Below are 18310 nucleotides of genomic sequence, written 5' to 3'. Positions count from 1 at the left end.
AACACTGGAATTGTGTAGGACAAGAAACTTGGGAGACAAACATACTTCTGAGATGATGCATCCATCTGGTCATTAATTAGAACAAAACTTAGGATTTTAATTTTTTTAAACCTTTTTTCCTAAGAAATGTCACTAATCATGGATTTCTCTATTATTGCAGCAGGTGTCGAGCTCACCTGTCTCGGCCGAGGCACGGAGGACCTACTTCCGCCAATCACAAGATCGGGCGACCCTGTTTCAGCTTCGTACTACGTACTATTGCGTCTCGGCTGAGCAACCAAACTGGGTGATGCGGACAGCTATTGGGTCGGGAATGCGGGCCCCGCAGGCTGTGAGCTGGACCGTCCGTCGTGTCACGGTATCGCCTACGTCGCGTAGGGTCGGGCGGTCGGATTCTGCTAGAATTAGATGCCGTCAACTGCGTCGCACGATCTTGATAACACAAGCCCCGATGTTGTAGAGCACGTGTCACTCGAGAACTTAGTTTCTACTCGTGTGGCGTCTGGAAGATGCCACGTGAGCTATTCGAGGATCGTCGGTAGAGCGATGCTTGAAACGGATCCGCTGCTCCTCAAGGCGGACACCCCCCTCGGATTCCGCCCTTCGGCTACTGGGACTTACTGTCGAAAGCGAGAGCGAGAGCGAGGGCGGAGGCTGATGGATCTCTGAGCGTGTAATCGGACTCGCCGAGAACCTCGATTTCCATCTAATGATTCCTCGATCTCCATCAAGAAGCTTCGCTTTGACGGCTCTTATTCGTTCAAATTTGTTCTTGATTCTGTTCATTCCTGCTTTTTTGACGGTTGATCGGTCTCAGGCGGAGCCTCGGAGAACGCGTCGTCGATCCGCGCTGGAGCTGGGAATTGGCGCGTGGCTTTGCTAATCTGGGTACGCAACTTGGTTTTTTTTGTGGATTTGGGTCTCGTGATTTACTGGATGCTGAGTTGTGACGCATGATGAATGATGTATTTAATTTCGGAAAAGTGGTAAAGAAAGAACTCCGAAAGCCTAATCTTTGAGAAAAAAGGTTATGAAGTTGCCCTGTGTTGTTTCTACTGTCGCTAGGCAGCAACGACCTGATTGCTTAGTCGATAGACTAGATACGGGCTGCTGATTGCTTACGATGTGTGTGATTATTTTCTTGTTCTTTTGCGGCAGCAAAATTACGAATATTGAGGTAAGATTTCATCATAATACTAACCTATAATATGGTTCAATCTTTTGTTTGGAGGAGAACATATCTTATTTAACACAAGAATCCCCATGCCTCAGGAAAACCCTTATGCCATTATTTTCTAGCGATCAAGCTGTGAAAATCATCCAGATTTATAGTCGTTCTATTAGCAAATTTGAGATAAATTTAAAGCAAAAGAATTTTCTTTTCACTCCCAGCTGTAGGAGTGTTTGTTCTATGTCTCTGATTCCTTTTTATGAAACTCGAGCTCCAAAACCTGGAATTTTCGGAGGTGACTTACAGTTTCACTCACAATAAAAGACATCATCTAGCAACTTAGCAGAATAAATCTTCTTTATCTAAAACTAAAGAAAGTTTCTATAAAGTATCTCATTTTAGAAAAGAGCTGTGGATGTGACTTGTTTTAGTGTTCTCATGGACAATTTTTTACGTATCACGTTTTATTTGTAGTTGCTGTAGCAATTGAACTATAGAGGTCTCATTGTCGACACGTAATTACATTGAGTAGCTGCTTACCTGAGGGTCCTGAGGATTAATAATTCTTATGTTATGGCTGCTTTAGTAAATTTGAGTGGAAACACAATGATCTACATGTTGCTCTGTAGAGCTTCCACCTTACCTATAGACTTCTGTTTATCCTTTTCCTGTTTTACTTTTATCTAATGCATAGTATGTAAAACTGCTACATCTCTTATCTGACATACAATCACATTTATTGAAAATCTGATTTCGATTTTACACTTTTTTAAGTTTTTACAAGTGAGCTAGTGTGTGGTGTATAACTGTTGTGATTACTTTGTTGACGTCTTCTTCGCAGATGATGAGAAACATATCAACCCATGCAAATCTTGAGTACAAGTTCAATATTTAAAAAGTCACTTGCTCATGACCAGTAAGTAGAACTGCGTACCAACAGAATGGTCCCAAACAGTGGAGGGAACAACTCCGATAATCATATTTTGGCATCAAGACAACGTTTACGATGGACAAATGAGCTTCATGACCGTTTCGTACTTGCTGTGACACAGCTTGGTGGACCAGAGAGTAAGTGCATGATCAACTGGTTTTTTCCTTAAATTATTAGGAGGATACAAATCTTCCTATATGTTTCTTTCATGTGTTTTTCTCCTTAATTAATTGCAAAATGTGAAATGCCTTCCCTATTTATCCTTCCAAAAAGAAGTTCCTTTTTTATAATAGTGTAATAACCTGAAAGTGTCATGACCCCGGTTTAATGGGCTAACTGATCTGCTTCGTGGTCTAATGGGCTAACTGATTTATCAGCTTCGTCTGACCTAAATCACTAGTCAAAATGCTTAAGCTGAAGTTAATAGTAATATACTTGATGAGGCGTAGCCCAATGGTAGCTCCATGTCATGACGAACCATGGGTTGCCCTTTCCTACTTGAGCCCTCTCACTATGCTCAAATAATATGTCGACTCTGATACCAAATATCACGACCCGGGCCTGATGGGTTAATTGTCCCATCAATTTTGTTTGACATAAACCATTGGTTAAAATACTTAGGCTGAAATTGATAATTGTATACTCATCATATCCTTATAAGTCAATCTTAATCTTGCACACTTTCGATATGGGACTAATCGAGGTGTTAGAAAGTTTTCATCTGTTGAGTTAATTGATTTCTTATAGTTCTGCAACTATTGTTACAATATCTTTCGACATAAAATTCTTTAGAACCCATATTATTTTGTTGAGGTTATCTTTTAGTTAGCAGTGACTTTTACATCTCATTGTGGTCTATAACAGGATTTCAGATATCTTTTTTTTTTGTTTTTATATAATCGCCTTATTTGAATTAGTTAAGCTCCTTGGTTCTTTCCTATAGCATATCAGAGTGAAACTAAAAGCTTAGATCTTGGTATAGTTATCCACCAATAGTGTAGTCTTTTGTCAGAATTTTTGGTATTTCCAATGAACAGTGTAGTCCAATATGTTTCTTTCATGTATTTTTCTCCTTAATTGATTGCAAACTGTGCAATGAAAGGACAATTGAATTGGAAGTTCCTTTTCTGTACCTTTTTGTAGCACATAGGGTAATTTAATGAGGACACCTGATGAGTACAAAACAGAATCCATTGTCCTGATACACTTAAATTGCTTGCTTTAATAGTAAAAGCTTGTTATTACACTGAAAGTTTTCTTCATCTCTCAGATTAATTGATTTCTTATAGTTCTGCAACTATTGTTGCAATATCTTTTGACATAAAATTCTTTAGTACCCATATTATTTTGATGAGGTTATCTTTTAGTTAGCAGAAACTTTTACATCTGATTGTGGTCTATAGCAGGATTTCAGATATCTTTTTTATGTTTTAATTTAATTGCCTAATTTGAATTAGTTAAGCTCCTTGGTTCTTTCCTATAGCATATCAGAGTGAAACTTAAAGCTTATATCTTGGTATAGTTATCCACCGATAGTGTAGTCTTTTGTCAGAATTTTTGGTATTTCCAACGAACAGTTGAGCAAAAGATCCTCTCAGTTAAGCTGAGTTTGAAAGCATGTTAGGTTATTTAATCATCTAATTTGGTAGTCTTCTGTATAACACTACCTAAATACTCTCCCCTATGACAGGAGCAACTCCAAAAGGAGTTCTTAGAATCATGGGTGTGGCAGGGCTAACCATATACCATGTCAAGAGTCACTTACAGGTACTTATGGATGTTTTTCACCATAAAATTTGGTTTTAGATTCTTGCTTTTGACAAACTAAAGATCTGATGGTGCACCCAGAAATACAGGCTTGCAAAATGTGTTCCTGATTCTTCAGCTGATGGTAGGTATATTACAAACATGTTAGCTAAACTTTACTGAGTTTTTAGTACACTGAGGAAATCATATCCTCATCATATAGCTAATTATCCGAAGGAAAAACTAATATCTGGCCATAGGTTTGATTTTACTATGTTTCCATTGATGTAGATGCCAAGTCCGAAAAGAAGGATCCTGACGGCGTGTCTTCTGGACTTGAAAGTTCCTCGTAAGTAAATTGATGTGTTTTATGACACAGACAAACACCAAACTAGCAATTGTGTCTTAGACTTTTGCATTTTTTGAAAAGTAGTTCAAGTTTATCCCATCAACATTAATGATCATTTGGGATGGCTAGACATCGTTCTATAAACTCACCTGTGATGGCATTTGTTGTTTGATGCTTGGTAGCTATGTTATTCAAGTGCCAAACTGTTGCTGGCATGCTTAGCATTGCTGCAATTTAACTAATTGTGGAAAGAGCAGTTCATCATAGTGGCAAATACATTTATATTCATGGTTATGAAATTTAAGCTTGCGTAAATGATCTAGACACAGATTTTGAAGGACAAGACTTCCTACTGGGATCTCATTGTTTCAAAGTGCATAACCAAAAGGAAAAGCACTCTGTTTGTAAGGATACATGTCCTTTGAATGAGAGAAAAAGAACAACAGGAAAATCAAACATAGCCAAAAACACTATGTAGTTGTTTAGCACCAAAAGAATTGAACTATTAGCAATTTACCAAAGAATTTTAGTTTTTGGACTAGGGATATCTATTGAGCAAGTTGCTAGCTAGCCTGTGGGCACAGAAAAAGTAGCAGGTTTCATATAGGAAAAGTGTCCTTGTAGAGATATTCAGAGAAAGAAAGAATCTAGGAAGTGTGTCCTGTAAAACTATTTTTGGATTTCTGAAAGCATCAATGGTGACCGAGTGATATTGCCTCATTCAAGCTCAATGTGGGAAAACATCCATGTAGAACCTCAAATAGATTATACTTCATGCCTTGATGTTGTCGTCGTTGCTTTTATTAGCCACTAGGTTGGAGTTTCTGGCTAACAAGCTTGAACAGAATTTTGTTGGACTTGCATATAAAAATTAAGTGGTTTGAGCCAGCAAATGTGGTATTACTGATTTTACATCACATGGTCAGATATTTAAAACTTATGATCACACTGGTACTGTAATAGTAGCACGAACTTAAATTAGTAATGATTTTCTTTTTACTTTCAGAAAAGATGTATATTTGTTCATTTTTTCCATTATGCACCTTTTGGTTTGTTATGCTATATAGTAGACGAAGCTCTTGGTTTTTCTGGTCTATAACTTGTCATTTGAAAACAATTGATCATTTCTTCTTGTTAGGTATGCTGATTGTCTTTTCTCCACGCATTTGAGTTTGTATTTCCTTGACAGGAAGTTGCATAAAGATATTTTATCATGGTAAACTCCTTTAGCTTTTGTTGTCTCAGTGGAACACAAATAACTGAAGCACTTAAGTTGCAGATGGAGGTGCAAAAGCGGCTTCATGAACAATCAGAGGTGAGTTTTTTTATATGCATATATGAGCTTTGAGTTGATGATTTAGCTTTTTCATCTTGGTTGTTACTAGATTGTTTTAGATAGCTTTATAAGTTATATGTTGGCAGAATTTTCAAATTGGTTCATCAGAAAGTGCCATCTAAATGTAAAAATACTGCTTTGGAAAAGGCAACTATGATGAAGAGAACATGCAAATTTCAAATGAACTCCAACAGATACAAAGCAGTAATTGTTGATTTGTAGGAACAACTGTAGGTTTTAGCTAACATAAAACACACCATCAAATGAAGTGATGCATCAATGCAATCAGTTTTTCCCATTGCATATATGTGACCTTGGAAAATGATTATAAGAAATCTGACTTTGCCTGTACATTTTTCATGATTATGTGACCTGTGATACACTAGCCACACTGAAGAATCCCACTCATTAATACCCTGGTAAATCATTGTAAATGTCCTGCACTGCTGACAGTTCCTGTTCATATTCTCTCTTAAGAGTTGATTATAATGCTACTTTTTTCTCATTATATACAAGTGCAAGAAACCAGGTCAACCATAATGGGGATGTAATTGATGGTTTTGTTTGCTTGTTTTGGTTCTCTCCTAAATTCTATACTGAATTCTCTGATAGAGAACTTTCTTGTGATCCTACACTTTCTGTTTCTTTTCTAACTTGTCTGACTGTGACTCTGATGTAATTTTGGAGAGAGATGTCATGACATGCACTTTGACAGGTGCAAAGGCAACTGCAGCGAAGAATAGAAGCCCAAGGCAAATATCTTAAGACGATCATTAAGGAGCAGCAACAACTAAGTGGTGAACTTGCCGAGACACCTGGAGGAGACATTTCTGCCTGCAGCTATGTTGACAATAGCTCAGGTTCTGCCAAGACTGGTCCTCACAGATCTGTTAATGGTGACCATGGTGGCACCGGAAAGCTGCTCAAAAGCCTTTCACATGACAATTCCTTGAGAGAGCCTGAAGCTTGACAGGAATGCAGGATCAGCCAGCCTAGTGCATAGGAAGACAGAGTTGGTGCCAAGACGAGGCTCAGATTTCCAGCAGCAACGCTCAATTTTGATTGCAAGGAAAGAGCAAGTTTGATTCATCAATCACTTCAATTCAACATCTGGATTTCACCACGTTTGAAGTTGCTCCTTTCATAGTGACTGGAGTGATGTGAAGCATTTTTCCATTCCCACGGTCTATAAATAAGCCCTGCAAACAAGAAGCAATGGAGCGAGAGGGAGAGGGAGATGATCGACCGAATCCTTCTTGATTTAATAGATTGTTCTGTCGTTGTGAGTGGATCTGGCTCCCAAGTTAGGGTTCTTGAGTTTGATGTGAGAGGTTTCTTTATTTGCTTTAGTCATCATAGGATACCCATGTCTTCTCGTATGATTCTTGGTTGAAGCATGAGACTGCTAACCTCTGTGCTGCTATCCTAATTTTGAACTTGTTTTTTGTGGATTTTTGGTTGAAATAATTGGATCTTTGGGTGTGGGACCAAAAGCTTGTTCTATGATCTTTTGAACTGTTACTAAGGCTCAGCTCCATATTCTTTCTTTAGGGACGGGTGATTCAATAGTGATTGCCTCAATGGTTACTTAGATTTCCCAGGTTTTTGCTTTTGCATCCTGTATTGTCCTTCAATATTCTTCATTGATTGCTATTTCGGCCTTGAAGCTGATTTGAAGGAGCTGAAGGATTTATAGAGGGATCCTCCCGCCTCATGGTGTGCGCAGGTTTGTTCTTTTATGTGCCCACATCATCTTCCTTGACTGATAAAATTCTATTCAAATGTCATTTTCATTTTTATTTGGCACTGTGGCACTTCATTTAGTGCTTTCTCTTTTTGTATTGTTTTTTATCTCCTTTGAGCCATTCTTTTGTGTGTTGAAGTAATGAATATTAAATTTTGAGTGTTTGGCTGGTCCTGGCGAATGCCTGATGTTTATTTTTCTCATGTGCTCTACATATCATCTGATTACCATTTTCTAGTGCTTCAATATCATCTTAGCAACAGCCTAATGTTTATCATAAAGGAAAGCTGTATAGCATCTGGTTCTTGACATCTATAGCTATTACCATTGCTTATCATTTTTTATTGCTTTATTCAATTTGTAGTTTGGGACATATTGCAAGTGGAAGCACATGGATGGATTTACAAACCTAAATACTTCCCACTTTAGAGAGTATTGAATGGTCCAAGAAGTAATATATGTTGCCAATAACATCATGTGATTGGGAAATTTAAATCATAATAGGGTGGGTCAGAGATAAGTAAGAGGATAAACTAGATTCTTAGTTCTTCTTATGGAGTGTTCTTGATACCATTCATGCCTAAGTGTATTGTTTTCTTGGTCATATGGGCAGACTGCTAGAAAGAAATGGGTTCAAATTTTGATGTCGCTTTTGATGAGAATACCTTTGTTAATATTGCAATCTTTTGCCTTTAGTATTATTAATAAAAGTGGCATTGGTGGATCAATAAGATCGACAAAATCACTAGTTACGGAAATACGTATTCTTTTTATTATGAAAATAGAAAGTAAGGAACACTGGATTTTGTTATATCTTTTGATTTATGTTTGTACTCTGATTCTGATATGCAGCTTCTTTCTACTCTTTTTGTTACGTAATTTCGAGTGAAACTATGCTGAGGATGCTTGATAATCGGCATACTTCTAACTGAATCAAGAAAGAACTAATGTTGTCTATTCTTGATTATAGCAAATGTGTAGGATACTTTGTGCATTTTCTCCTATGCTGCAAAATATGCCCCTGGTTGCAGGACTCTGAACAGAACTTAGAGAACACTCATGTTTGGTGCAAATAGCTTCTGTATGTTCCTCGGCTTCCTAATCCTGTCTAGGAAAATACAGCTTGGCTTCTCCCTGGTGCAAGGGTGGTGGACAATGAGGCTTTCTTCTGTCAATGTTTATACTACATTTACCACATTTGAATCAGTCTTGCAGTATGACCAGTTGGAAGAATCTTGTTTGCTGCTTTCTTTCTTATGCATCCTTAGCTACACTACCTATGATGCTTTCATATATGCAGTTTGCTTGCTCCTTAAATCTGAATTTTCAGCAGCTAATCCTTTGCAAGTCTTTTCTATTGCAGCTCAATTGTATGTACCATTGATGAAAATTCTGGGACGCAAAGCATCATTACTTTTTCATGCTCCTCCTCTACCTTCAGCATTTGACAGCCAGCATTCCCGAGGTAAACCCCCCTCCTTGCAGCTTTTCCTCTGTTTTCCATCTCTTTCTAAGGATAAGGATTGGTTGGATGATAAGTTTGGACTAAGATATCAAATCCAAGTTATCTTGTTCTCACTGTGGTCCTGCCTCACTCAGTGCATGATGTGCTTCGTACTTTCGACCCAACTTTAGAAAAGCAATTGGATGGTGCCCTCATGTTAGTGATGCTTCCATTTTGCTTCATGACATTTGACCAATAAATGTAGGGTAGTGTTCAGACTAGCAGGACCTCAGAATTGACATTGAGCAGTCATGAGGAGAATCATAATAACAACTTCAAATCAAACCTATAAATCATAGTTTGAATCAATATATGACTGCTCGATTAATGTTCCAGTCTTATTTTATCTTTTTTATTTATAGCTGATAGTATCTGAACTTATAAGAGTTGCAACTTCTTTTCCTATCTTTGCTACTTTTCATACAACATTAGCATTTGACTCTTATCTTAATGAATAATAGCAAGTAGGGTTAGTTGATGTTAATAATAGCAATTAATTTAATATTAATATGTATTCACCGGGCTAGAGATGGAACAGCGGTTGACCGACTACTCTGTGGACGTCTAGTCGAACTACCCGCATTTTCACTGGAGGTAGCGAGGGCCCCACAGGTGGCACCCGCGTAGGGTAAGTTCCGGGGATCGGGTAGGTCTCGAAACGAATTGGTGAATAATTTCACGGTGGCGGCAACGAGGCTTCGTAGATCGGGGTGACGATTTAATCGGCGAGTGGTAGCAGGCCAAGGGCGCGTGAGTGGTGATGGCATTCGAGTGTTGTTGGTCGTTAAAAAGCGCGCCTTGGCTGACGAACGGAACGCAAGGAAGCGTGCGAACAGCGTACGGGAAAATCTACGAATCCCGAACGCTGCGAATGCTGCGTTGCTCCGCGCTCCCAGTGTGGTGGGATTCTTCCTCCGGAATCCTGCCTGGGAAGAGACCAGCCTATCCGCATTCAACGGGAGGGGAAAGCGTGCCGACGTCTCTTCGACCAGGGGCCACAGCACGCGCGCCTGGGTCCCGTTTCCTCGTCCCACGCCGATGAGAGAAGCAAGTCCCCGTTTCCTCGTCGCACGCCGATAGAAAAATAATATTACATATACCGGTAAAAAAATATCTCTATATATTTATTTGTATATATCAATAGATAAAGTTCCGATCACTTAATAATATTAATTAGAAATATTATATTACTGTTATTGAACGCAAGAGTCGCTTATTCGTTCCATTTCTCGAGCCAAGTCAAACGCGGCGCTCTGCCTTAATAGTCGCCAAAGCAATTGGAAGAAAAGGAAAGGAAAAAGAATCTCGCGCCGTAGTCTTTTCCAAGAATCGCCGATCTGTTCTTTTCACCCAGAGTCCACCTCGAAATCCAGCCGAAAGCGATCCTTTTGCACGCTTCGCATTGACTCCATCCTCTTACCACCACGAGAGAGAACGCGACCGGAGTCCGCGGATCTTCCGATTCATTTCGTGTATTTGGGTTTTAGTTTTCCTTCTTGGTGGATTCTTATCGCCGTTAAAACCCGCCTTTGTGTTTCGCTCCCGATCCCAATTTCAAGAAGAACAGGTTCCATTGGGAGTGAGGATTCCCGGTTTCCTATTCGATTCCATCGGTGTGGGGAATCTTGTGATCTGTCTTACTGATCTATCTTTGCCTCCGAGATTTGGAGATCGGCGGCGACGACGGATCGCCCTCTCCTCGCTGCAAGAGGGTACTTCTCTCTCTCCATAATCTTCTCTGGACTTGGGATGCGTGATTTGCATCGAACGAGGGAATTCTCTGACGGTTTCTTGATTGCTCTTTCCGAAGGAGAATTTGATGTGGAATCGATGACTTCTTCTTGAGAGTAGGCACTCTGTGAATGTGAACAAGTGAAGATCGTTAACCTGTCGTCTCTTTCTTTTTAGCTGTCTTTAAAGAAGTACTGTTTTTCCTTATTTTACTAATGGCGTCTTAAAGTTGTTGATTTGTTGATGTACTTGGCGAGGCGACTAGGTTCTCCTACCTCAACTTGCATTTTCTTCTGTTTTTTCCAAGTTACTTAGTTTTAAAGCTACAGAATGAATCAGTCCACAGTTTCATGATTTCATCCGCTCAATTAGAAACGAGTAGGGGGTGATGAGAGTTGCAATAGTTCTGATGAATTGCAAGTTTGTCGGCAACAATAGTAATTGTTTTCTCTTCTTTATTGTTTTTGTTTTGGTATTAGCTCCTGCAAAATTTGCATAAATTTTGTCTTTGCTAATATGTGCAGAGACTTTCGGTAATGACACTTAATTCTCTCCTGTGTTGTTTTGTCTCTGATCCTAATTAGATGGAGGCGTAGGCTCCTGGTGATCTATAAAGATCTATATTTGCATAATTTACGCCACGACCATCTCTTCAGAAGGGTAAGGTCAACCAGAGTCCCGCCTCTGCTGCCCGAAAATGACTGGTACGGCTGTTCTAATTCACGTCTCTGTGTTCCTTCGGATTATGAAATGCTGCTAGAGACCCACCTTATTGCTGTTTGTCATGTTGAAGGTCTTGAAGGGCTGCACGCTTGGGAGGAGAGAAAAGGAAAGAGATCAGATATGGAGAGTTCGGAAGATGAAAGAAGAAGATTGACCATCGGGTCTCTAAAGAAAAAGGCATTAAATGCTTCTTCACGATTCACCCACTCTCTCAGGAAACGAGGGAAGAGGAGAAGTGTCCATAGGACTTCTTCAGTGTCAATTGAGGATGTCAGGGATGTGGAAGAGGAACGGGCAGTCTATGCATTCCGTAAGGAGCTAATTTCCAGGGACTTATTGCCTGATAAACACGATGACTATCATATGATGCTCAGGTTGTTTTTCACCATTAGAAATTGTGATTTTGGTTATAGTATTTGTGCTTTTGTAAAAACTTTTTGTTGGGCTTATTAGCTGCCTGAACTTTCACAATCTGTACTTGAGCACGCTATGAATATCTTTAATTAGTTGGATTCAACTTAAAACTGTATTAAGCCAACTGCAAACATTTTTGATCCAATTGGGTCGATGCATTTTATTGAAGAATATATGCGCTTCCAGAATGTAACTCTGTATGGCTCGTTTTTCTAGGTAACTTGCTTTTTCAGTATTTGGTTTTCCTGATTGCTTATCGACAAACTTACATGAAGCAGATTTTTGAAAGCGAGAAAATTTGAGCATGAGAAAGCAGTTCAAATGTGGGCTGATATGCTTCATTGGAGAAAAGAATTTGGAACAGACACAATTTTGGAGGTATGTTGCCATAATAAGCTAGTTAGATATCGTATGTGCAACTAAAGATAGTAATATCAGATATCTATTCGCTGCTGATTTTTCAAAAGAAAAAAAGTTTGTCATATTTAAATAGGTTCAGTACAGATGCTATTTTGAGGTTCATATTTTGCCACTTGTGTACTGGGTGACCTGGGTAAGGTTGCTTCTTCACAACCTGGGTGACCAGAGTTTATGCTTGCAGGAGTAAACACAGTATAACTTAACCGCACACATACCCCATATTATTGTGGGTCATGTTGTTCTTCCCTGTTATTGTGCCAAGAGTGTCTTGCCTTGCAATGGCTCTGAGAGATTTTAGTGCCACAAGACTAGTTGAGATCCAACAAAATTGCATTGAGATAATTTTAACATAAAAGAAAAAACAAGAGGAATCCATGTTTGAATTAGATTATTCCAGGCTGTTTTTTATCGTGAAATGAAACTGCTCATTACTTTCTCATTCGCATGCATTTTTCATGCACTTGAATGATCATTTTTTCCAATCAGTTGGGTCATAACACTGATTATTTGAACTTTTTTTTGTATAGATTAATTTAAGTTCCTTTTTTGGGAATTTTCATTCATCAATTTTACCTTTTAACATGTAATTTGAATTATCTCCTTTTGCTTACGCAAAAGTTACTGCCAAATTAGCGCTCATATAGACATTGATCTTCTACTCTTGGAACTAGATATATGAGTTTAGATTATTTTGAAATTATTGAAGAATATATTACGATACTCTGCAGATCTTGGAAAACATCCTTTAGGTTGCAAAAGTTATAGTACTATAAAACCCACAAAGAAATGCTTTTCTTATGGGCACAAGTTGGAAGCCAAATTGATGACAATCGTGTCAGCATTTTGAACCTTGCAACCATACTAGCTGATGAAACTATTGTTTGTAATGTTCTACTTCTCTTGTTTTTCTCTTATGGATCCTGCACATATGAATAACCTCCATTTTCCTTTTGTCGTTTAACTTTTATTGCAGACTGTTCTTGGTTCAGATACCCATATTTTATTCCTTCAGTTGTCTTTTTGGAATTCTATTATATTTTTCAATTATGTTAAGAATTATTATCTAGAAGGTCACGTGTTCTGTTAAGCTAGATGAAAATTATATCAGTGAATGCTGACATATACAATGCACAACACTACTGGATGCAAGGATTTTAACTTTGAGGAGCTGGAAGAAGTTTTACAGCATTATCCTCAGGGCTACCATGGAGTTGATAAAGAGGGAAGACCTGTTTACATTGAGAGGCTTGGGAAAGTAGAGCCGAATAAGCTTATGCACATCACCACAGTAGAACGGTACATAAAATTTCATATCCAGGAGTTTGAGAAAGCTCTACATGAAAAGTTTCCGGCTTGTTCGATTGCAGCAAAAAGGCACATTGACTCAACCACGACTATTTTGGATGTGCATGGGGTGGTATGTGGTTCCTTTCCAGATTTGACTTGTTTAAGCAGACTGTGATGAAGATATATTGTTGTTTATATAAAATACTGAGATGTTCAAGGTGCTGGAAGTGAGAAGCCGTTCGGGTTGATTTCTCTGAATCAGTATGCGTTCTCTTTGGTGCAGGGTTTGAAGAATTTCGGCAAAACAGCAAGAGACCTCTTGCTTAAAATGCAAAAAATTGATGGAGATTACTACCCTGAGGTACTTGACTTTATCCTAATAACATTGCATTATTTTTATTCATTTGTATTAAGATAGAGATACCCCACTTGTTAAAATGCAGACTCTACATCAGATGTTTATTGTCAATGCTGGTCATGGCTTTAGGCTTCTCTGGAACACTGTAAAGGGTTTTCTTGACCCAAAAACAACAGCAAAGATACATGTAAGTGTCCTGACATGCAAAGGGATTTGTTTTGCCGGTATTTGGACCACAATATACATGAATAAATATTTTATCATGCAGGTATTGGGAACAAAATATCAGAGTGCATTACTTGAAATCATTGACTCAAGGTTAAGGGCATATTATACTCTCTTGATATTGATGTCGATTTTGATGGTGGTTCTTTTTTTATGGTTTAGTAACTTATATATGTTTGTCACATTTCAGCCAACTTCCAGATTTTTTAGGTGGTACATGTACATGCTCTGTTGAAGGTGGGTGTTTGAAGTCTAATAAAGGACCATGGAATGATCCTAACATTATGAAGGTACAATTCGTTCACTTAACTGAAGTAGACATTTACATTCCCATTTATTCACCGTCATTCCACTAGGTTAGGTTTGATCAACTAATAGAGCAACCAACTATTCTATTTGAACGTTTTGATCCCATGAGGATGAACTGATTGAGTGATAGTTTTCTTATTCCATTCATTGTGACCCATGCATTGATGCTTCCTTTTGTTCAAGGAATACAATTAGCCAAACTGGGTTTTCCGCTTAGTCTTCTTTAAGCATGAAACCATTTGTCTTGAACATTTCAGGATTTCATGCTCGAAGTGTCACCTGTTTTCTAATCGAACTTGAATTAGCAATTCTAAAAGATATATCCTCCTTTATGTGATAATGTCCTGTTTGGATGAATACCTTGATACCAGAAGGGATTTGCTTTTTTTTATTTTACGTCTATCAAACAAGAAAAACAGGGGAAAAGTTCTGACCAATATCTTTCAAATTTTAGCTTGCATATAATGCTGAAGCAGATTCACTAAGGCATACTAGACGAATGTCAGGTGGAGATGAAGCTTTTGTAGGGTCATATTTTTTGAAGGTAAGTGTTTTTTTCATCTGTTCTATCTTTTTGATTCCTATCTTTTTGCAGTTACATTATGCAATGATCTTCCTGTAAAATATTTGAGTCTGTGTTATTGTCAGGGAAGAAGTAGCGATACATGGACACTTGAATCTGGATCAGATGTTGATGATCTTGTTTTCAAACCTGTTGAGCATAGCCGTTTAGCTCCAGTACGTGAAGAAGTGAGATTTCTTCACTCTCCTGGTTTTGAAGACCTCATGTTGTGTTTTATTTTGTTATAGTGCAGTTCTCAATTTTCCAGTGAAAATTCTAATGGTTCTGTAAAATCTATCGTCAACAACCTTGATGTAGTGTTCATTTGAAAAGCTAACTGAAATAAGTGATCTGAAAGGGGCAGCATGAGCAAAATGTTTTATCCTTTCAACAAATAATTACCTAATGCCATCTTTTCTTTTCTATTATGCTATGTATGATACATGATACTAGAGATATTTCAGAATGAATTTTTTCCCATTGCTGAGAAATTGAAAGAATTTCCTGATAAATCCTTTAAAATTAAGGATTCTACCCTTGTAATTTGAATATGGAAAAGGGACCAAAAAGAAAAAGAGGAGAGGGTTTGTTTATGCACAAACCATCTTCCATACAATCTTCTTATATGCTAATATCTTCTTTTCACAATAACCTTTGAAAAAAAAACAACTAAATTCTGGAGGTGCTTACATTAGTAAATCACTCTCTAAACTGTCAATTTCTGTCTTTCAAATTTGCTAAAAAGGTCATTTATGGTTTCTTTTTCATTTTCTTGTATCCTTGTTTGCGTCTAATTGTATTATATCCTAATTAATTCTTTTAGTGAGAATGATGAGAAAGTGGTCATCACAACTATGGTGTTCTTGTGAATGCATGTTAATCACTATCTTAAAAAGATAGGGTAGATAATATTAGTTTATTTGATGATGATTTTTTGTTCCCCTTGGGATATATCACAACTGCTCCATGCCATTGTTTCTTGATGATAAATGCAGATCAGAGCAAGAGATTCAACAGCTTACTATAGTTGTGATGAACACTTTGTTGTGGTCGACAAGGCTATGGATTGTGTTAGAAGAGGAGAACAATCTTATGAAAAGACAAAAGATATAAAATACGAGGAACAGAGATCGTATGGCTTTTCAACATCGAATCAACATGGTATTGCAAGCTGGGTTGTTCCAATAGAGAATCTTCCTTTTGTTTAGGCAACAAATTCTCATCTCTTAGTCTTCAAAAGTCTTGATTTGTATTTGTTGTTCTCAGATAGTTTGAGCATGGCAAGTCACCCTGTCACCAAGGAGGATACAGGAGAAGGGATTTTTCAATTGTTTGCAAGAGTATTAATAGCTTCCTTAGTCAAAATTCTATTATTCTTTCACGTTGATGGTTTTAGAAAGAGAAAATTGAGCAACATCCGTACTTCAGACACTCAGAATTTGGCTGTCCAGCACAGTTCAACAGTGAAAAACATTGAAGATCATTTGGGTCCTTGTTTGGAGCGGATTAAAAGGCTAGAAATGATGTTTGATGAGCTCACCAAGAAGCCTGCTGAGATTCCTTCGGAGAAAGAGCATATGCTACTTGAATCTTGGGATCGAATAAAGCATGTTGAGTTTGATCTAGAAAAGACCAAAAGGGTAAGTTTATATCATCCTGCTATCTACCTCCATAATACTGTTATATTAGTATATTCAAGATAGGAATCATGTCTTTGTTGTACATATAATCTTCTCCCTTTTTCTTTGTATCTATGCTTGGAACAACTTGCTATCAAAAGTTTTTTCTCAATGAATAAATTAGGGCTTCTGTCCAATTGATTTTAGCACTTGTTATATATTTTAATGACATTTTCTGCTATATGATAAATAAGGATCAAATTATTTCATGTACAGGAAAACTACCTTTTGTGAATTCGCATATCCTTAATTCTCTCAGATCCTTTGTCTTTGTCTATGCTTTATTGGAATTGCTGTTTCATAAAAGTATCAATGGCAAACATTTGAAAGAGAATTTCTGTCACCGAAGGATCTTTTCTGAAGAGCTAACTAGTTGTGGGCAGACATGCTTAGATGTTGGGTTCATTATTCACTTGGTATTCCTTTCTAGGAAGAGATTTTTATCTTTCGTATCTCTCTCCTATTTGGCATCCTTGACAGTCTATTATGTCGTATAGCATTAACTAGGAGAGTCTATTAGGCTTCTTATTTGGATCTAATATATTCAGTTTGAACTTTTCAAGTTTAGGAACCTTGTTAGTTTCAAGCTATATCAAAGTTGTAGCATTTGGCACTCGTTACCTTGCCGCTCTGTGAAGGGGTTTACGATTCCTGGTTTTGTTAGTGCATCTCTAATATTATATCTGTTTCAGGTATTGCATGCCACGGTCATGAAGCAACTGGAATTTGCCAAGTCGTTAGATGCATTGCAGGACTTGAAACTTCAGGTAAAATCTTGTTATATATTTTATTTCGCTTAAAGTGCAAATCATATAAAACTTTCTCATTTGAGGTCCCTGTTAAACACAGTCACAGTCAACTCACACAAATTTTTTAAGATTTTAATCAAATTATCGGTGCCTGACTTGAGTTCGATTAGTTATATGGAGCTGCACATTTTTATCAACCAATTTATTTGTGATAATAGTTCAATATGTATGGTGGTATCATCCATAAATTTGATCCATGTCATCTGACACTCTTCGATGATTAGCTAAGTTTTTCCCATATCATCCTCTTATACTTGAGATGAAATGTGAGAGCTAATTCTCCAACTTATAAACTCAAAATATCCATCTAAAATTTTGTTCTCTGATGATTAGCTTGCTTTTTTGTTGATTCAGAAGAGAATGTTTTGTTGAGCCTCGATGCCGGAGACGACTGCGGCGAGGGGACTACATGCCGATGGCATTGTTTTTTGGTGCACAACGTAAGCAAAATGTTCCCTGTTGCGGCAAGAAGTGGAACTTCCTCTGTGGGCCTAAGCATAAACCAACTCCAAGTATATATACCGTACTTTGTTTCGTTGGTTCGGTCGAAAGCCAAAGAACTTTACTGTCGCTGATGAATTGAGTGGACAATTACAGGAATCAAGTTTTGTCTCTGCAATGCATGTACGCTCATGCACTGGTGCCTTGTATTCTGTACTCGTATCCCTTGAGACTTCCTGTACACCTTAGTGATACGTGTGATGGACCAATTGTACTTCTTTCTAGCCTCACCATCTCTTCTGAGTGCTTCATCGGGAGATTGCTCGTGTGGGACCCGCCGTTTACAAGAGAATCGGCATGCGGGTGTCATGGGAAAGAGTACCGATATATATATATATATATATATATATATATATATATATTGGCCGTTGACCGACCTTATCGGTAAGGTCCCACGCAACCTTCCAATCGCGGAACGGGTAGGTGACGCAGGAGCGCAGGACGTAAGAATGCAGGTACGATTAAAATCGCCGGTTAAATTCCAATTCGTGTCATGCACATGTCAACGTTA

General features: G+C 38.0%; 2 protein-coding genes across 7 annotated transcripts; both read left to right on the top strand.

Moving 5' to 3' along the window:
• The first annotated feature begins 151 nt into the window (after nt 1-151).
• Nucleotides 152-6984, top strand: LOC135621017 (myb family transcription factor PHL7-like). Of its 4 annotated transcripts, XM_065123415.1 has the most exons (8): nt 156-673; nt 818-888; nt 2013-2239; nt 3793-3869; nt 3951-3993; nt 4140-4197; nt 5443-5512; nt 6249-6984. In XM_065123415.1, the coding sequence occupies exons 3-8, from the start codon at nt 2113-2115 to the stop codon at nt 6501-6503; spliced, it is 630 nt and encodes a 209-aa protein (XP_064979487.1). In that variant the 5' UTR covers nt 156-673; nt 818-888; nt 2013-2112; the 3' UTR covers nt 6504-6984. The 4 variants fall into 4 exon arrangements, with proteins under 4 accessions (XP_064979488.1, XP_064979487.1, XP_064979486.1 ...); XM_065123416.1 differs by having other exon boundaries at nt 152-888; nt 5428-5512; XM_065123414.1 differs by having other exon boundaries at nt 156-888.
• Nucleotides 6985-10027: 3043 nt separating this feature from the next.
• LOC135620945 (phosphatidylinositol/phosphatidylcholine transfer protein SFH13-like) lies at nt 10028-18013 on the top strand. Of its 3 annotated transcripts, XM_065123412.1 has the most exons (16): nt 10392-10493; nt 10592-10653; nt 11097-11216; nt 11306-11609; nt 11928-12027; nt 13220-13486; nt 13640-13717; nt 13800-13901; nt 13983-14032; nt 14130-14229; nt 14703-14792; nt 14897-14998; nt 15806-15971; nt 16077-16450; nt 17182-17256; nt 17653-17917. In XM_065123412.1, exons 3-16 carry the CDS (start codon nt 11210-11212, stop codon nt 17668-17670), a joined length of 1833 nt encoding a protein of 610 aa, XP_064979484.1. In that variant the 5' UTR covers nt 10392-10493; nt 10592-10653; nt 11097-11209; the 3' UTR covers nt 17671-17917. The 3 variants fall into 3 exon arrangements, with proteins under 3 accessions (XP_064979483.1, XP_064979484.1, XP_064979485.1); XM_065123411.1 differs by lacking the exon at nt 10592-10653 and having other exon boundaries at nt 10028-10493; nt 17653-18013; XM_065123413.1 differs by lacking the exon at nt 10392-10493 and having other exon boundaries at nt 10592-10949; nt 17653-18013.
• Nucleotides 18014-18310: the final 297 nt, after the last annotated feature.

The sequence above is a fragment of the Musa acuminata genome, chromosome BXJ1-3 (assembly GCF_036884655.1).
Source record: "Musa acuminata AAA Group cultivar baxijiao chromosome BXJ1-3, Cavendish_Baxijiao_AAA, whole genome shotgun sequence".
Taxonomy (NCBI): Eukaryota; Viridiplantae; Streptophyta; class Magnoliopsida; order Zingiberales; family Musaceae; genus Musa; species Musa acuminata.
Note: the sequence above shows the minus strand (reverse complement) of the source record. Positions and strands in the feature narration are given on the sequence as shown.